Genomic DNA, 2,671 nt, shown 5'->3' on the forward strand with positions numbered 1-2,671 from the left:
CCGATCAGAATCATGAGAAATGGGGAAAAAATCCAGGGGTGAAGTACGATATCGCTTGCAAGGAGCATTGAGCAGCACTCTTTTTATAGCTGCTTTTTCACCTGCAGCTTTCGCATTCCCAGCCAAACAGATATTTGACAATATGATCTGCATAATTCATATATGTGTAACTAATCCAGCTAATATAAAATATGAGCTTATTTCTTTCTACTTCATGATTTTTGTTGATTTGTATATACATTTTGTAGATTCTCGCGTATTACAATTTTTAATAACAAAAATCATGCGCACAATCAAGAAGAACGTCACGGAGGCATTTGAATAAATCGATCGATTGATTTTTGATTTAAAGAAAAAAGACAGCACGGAGAAGAAAAATAAAATTTAAGTGAAAAATCAATGTCTGCATACAATTACGTCCATTTGGTTCAACTATGTTCGTGCAAACAATGGTGAGGATATTTGTGTTTGTGAAAAAGAACCTGATCAATAAATTTTTTTCGGCAAATGTGCTTCATTTAAATTATATCGTACAAATATAACAGGTGTCGGTGAATTTTGTCGTTTCAAAAATTTTCCTGTTTACATATTGTAAAGAGAATACGATAAATTAAGTAGATATGATATCGTACCAAGAATTTCTGAGGAAAAAAATATTTCAACGTCTGGAGTGACGATCAAAGATATATCCCGCATCATTTCGGTACAGATAAGAGAACTACCCAGAATTACAAAAATATTAATAAACAAACTATTACGAAACCTCGTGACCTGCAGCTGCCTTGTGATAAACTCATGCGGGAATTGGCAGTGATTATGAGTGTCTAATGAGCTGTAGACTCAGTTACAATTCTCTCGCTGATAGTTTGGGAACAGCTATTTGCGTAAAGAGAAGAAGAAGAAGACGAAACTTTCAGTCTTTACCGTGTCTCCGTGTCCACAAAAACGGCTACTATGTCTGTAGCCATCCAAGTTTTGCTCTGCTTCACACTGACCCTGATCCAACAAGGATCCTGCAATACCACCAACATCTGGGTCTACAATAATCCAACAATCGGTGAGTGTTTTAAACGAGAAATGCAAACTTGTATACAAGTGATTATATTTGAAAAATGTCCAAAAATGGTCAACATCTGTGCGAAGCAGTGTCGAATGGCTTATCCGAAAAATGAGAAAAACTTGAAGGACCACTTGAAATCTTGATCCTCAATTGCGCAATTTGAAACGTTGAGGTGTTGGACGTTTCGGACCTTATACTGAGATTCGACGTTAGTTTTTAAAACATAATTTTATACATAATATTTTTATCATTCCGTACAGTTTACACGACCGAAAATTCAGCGATGCCGTGGATCCGGCGAGGAAGCGGCGAATCAGCGAACCGAAGAAACGATTACACGTAACTGCTCATCGCATGATTCAAAGCCTTGCACTTTTTATTTTTTTCAACGTTTTATAACCGTCATTTTTGTAATTTTATTAGATACCCGTCAGGCGCTGCTTCTGGGTACAAGGTTCACACTGAAGCGGTTCTTTGGCCGAAAGCTCGTAAAATTTGCGCCGATGAAGGCGGTCATTTAGCCATTTTAAACTCCGTGGCCGAGGCGAACATGGTGACGGAAATCTTCAAGAAATCGGAACCAATTATTGGGTCAGATTGGCCCGATTTTGTCAGCATTGGTTTTCACTGTCTCTTCGAACCAGACGTGCAGTTCGTCACCATTCATGACCAGACGTTGGAAAAGGCTGGATATAATCAGTGGATGCCAGGCCGGCCTATAGTTGACGGTACGCGACACTACGGATCTCTCCATATGACCGGCAAGCTCAACAATCACGGTACAATCAGTCCGTTAGGCTTTATATGCGAGCTCCCGATTCATTGACCTGCAAGCTTAACCCCAAATAAAATGAAAGTAATGAAGATAATGTATATATCCTGCCGCTGCGACATACGAGTTGATTATTCATTTTTGTACACTTGAAAAAAATAATAAATAAAATTTCGTCTTAGCAACAAAATTTCAGGGTTAATATATATCCGACCGATGGGTTACGTGCCACGTCAAACAATGACAACGAAATATGCCATTGTGAAGTGACAGGCTGATTCAATGGTGTTACAAAGAGTATTTTGCCAGTTCATCAAATTTTTTTTATAGCCTTACGCTGTAAAATATCGTTGGATAGCGATAATAAATTAGTAGCTCTCGTGATTTCGTAAATTTTACCAATCTTTATCTACGCAATAGTTTAATGAACAGCATGAAGCGACTTAGACGAATCTACCAGAGTAATATTTCATTGAATTAACTAAATTAATATTGGGATGTCGTATTTATAAGTATATTGTAGGTGCTCAATTACTTTCTGTTGCAATTTTGGAAGAATTATTTCATTAATTTTAGTATTTACAATAAAATTTTGTGTTTCTACGGGAAAATTTTCTACAAAATGCGTCTAAAAATTGATTTTGCTTAAAAAAGGAAAATGTTTTCTCTGGGTGTACTGGCGCTGCTTCCTTTCTATCCCTTGTCTTTCATTCCTGTTAAGCTTGATGTTTATTGTGGTTCGATGAGTGCCAACAGTTTCAAGTCCCGTACCCAATTAGGAAACGATGTATCCATTTACATTACTTACACTCCAGAAATCCGGTCTCTAAATATAGGCA

General features: G+C 37.2%; 1 protein-coding gene across 1 annotated transcript; it reads left to right on the forward strand.

Annotated features, from left to right (window-relative positions):
• The first annotated feature begins 822 nt into the window (after positions 1 to 822).
• LOC124211286 (hemolymph lipopolysaccharide-binding protein-like) lies at positions 823 to 2,441 on the forward strand. The gene is made up of 3 exons (XM_046610188.2): positions 823 to 1,057; positions 1,321 to 1,399; positions 1,484 to 2,441. The coding sequence occupies exons 1-3, from the start codon at positions 955 to 957 to the stop codon at positions 1,884 to 1,886; spliced, it is 585 nt and encodes a 194-aa protein (XP_046466144.1). The 5' UTR covers positions 823 to 954; the 3' UTR covers positions 1,887 to 2,441.
• Positions 2,442 to 2,671: the final 230 nt, after the last annotated feature.

The sequence above is a fragment of the Neodiprion pinetum genome, chromosome 2, assembly GCF_021155775.2.
Source record: "Neodiprion pinetum isolate iyNeoPine1 chromosome 2, iyNeoPine1.2, whole genome shotgun sequence".
In the NCBI taxonomy this organism is placed as follows: Eukaryota; Metazoa; Arthropoda; class Insecta; order Hymenoptera; family Diprionidae; genus Neodiprion; species Neodiprion pinetum.

What these genes read in the sequence shown, in the direction of transcription:
- LOC124211286 (XM_046610188.2), top strand. Translation starts at nt 955, where the DNA reads ATGTCTGTAGCCATCCAAGTTTTGCTCTGCTTCACACTGACCCTGATC. An exon ending in CTACAATAATCCAACAATCG is followed by an intron (nt 1,058 to 1,320) that starts GTGAGTGTTTTA and finishes CATTCCGTACAG; the next exon opens with TTTACACGACCGAAAATTCA. An exon ending in AACCGAAGAAACGATTACAC is followed by an intron (nt 1,400 to 1,483) that starts GTAACTGCTCAT and finishes TAATTTTATTAG; the next exon opens with ATACCCGTCAGGCGCTGCTT.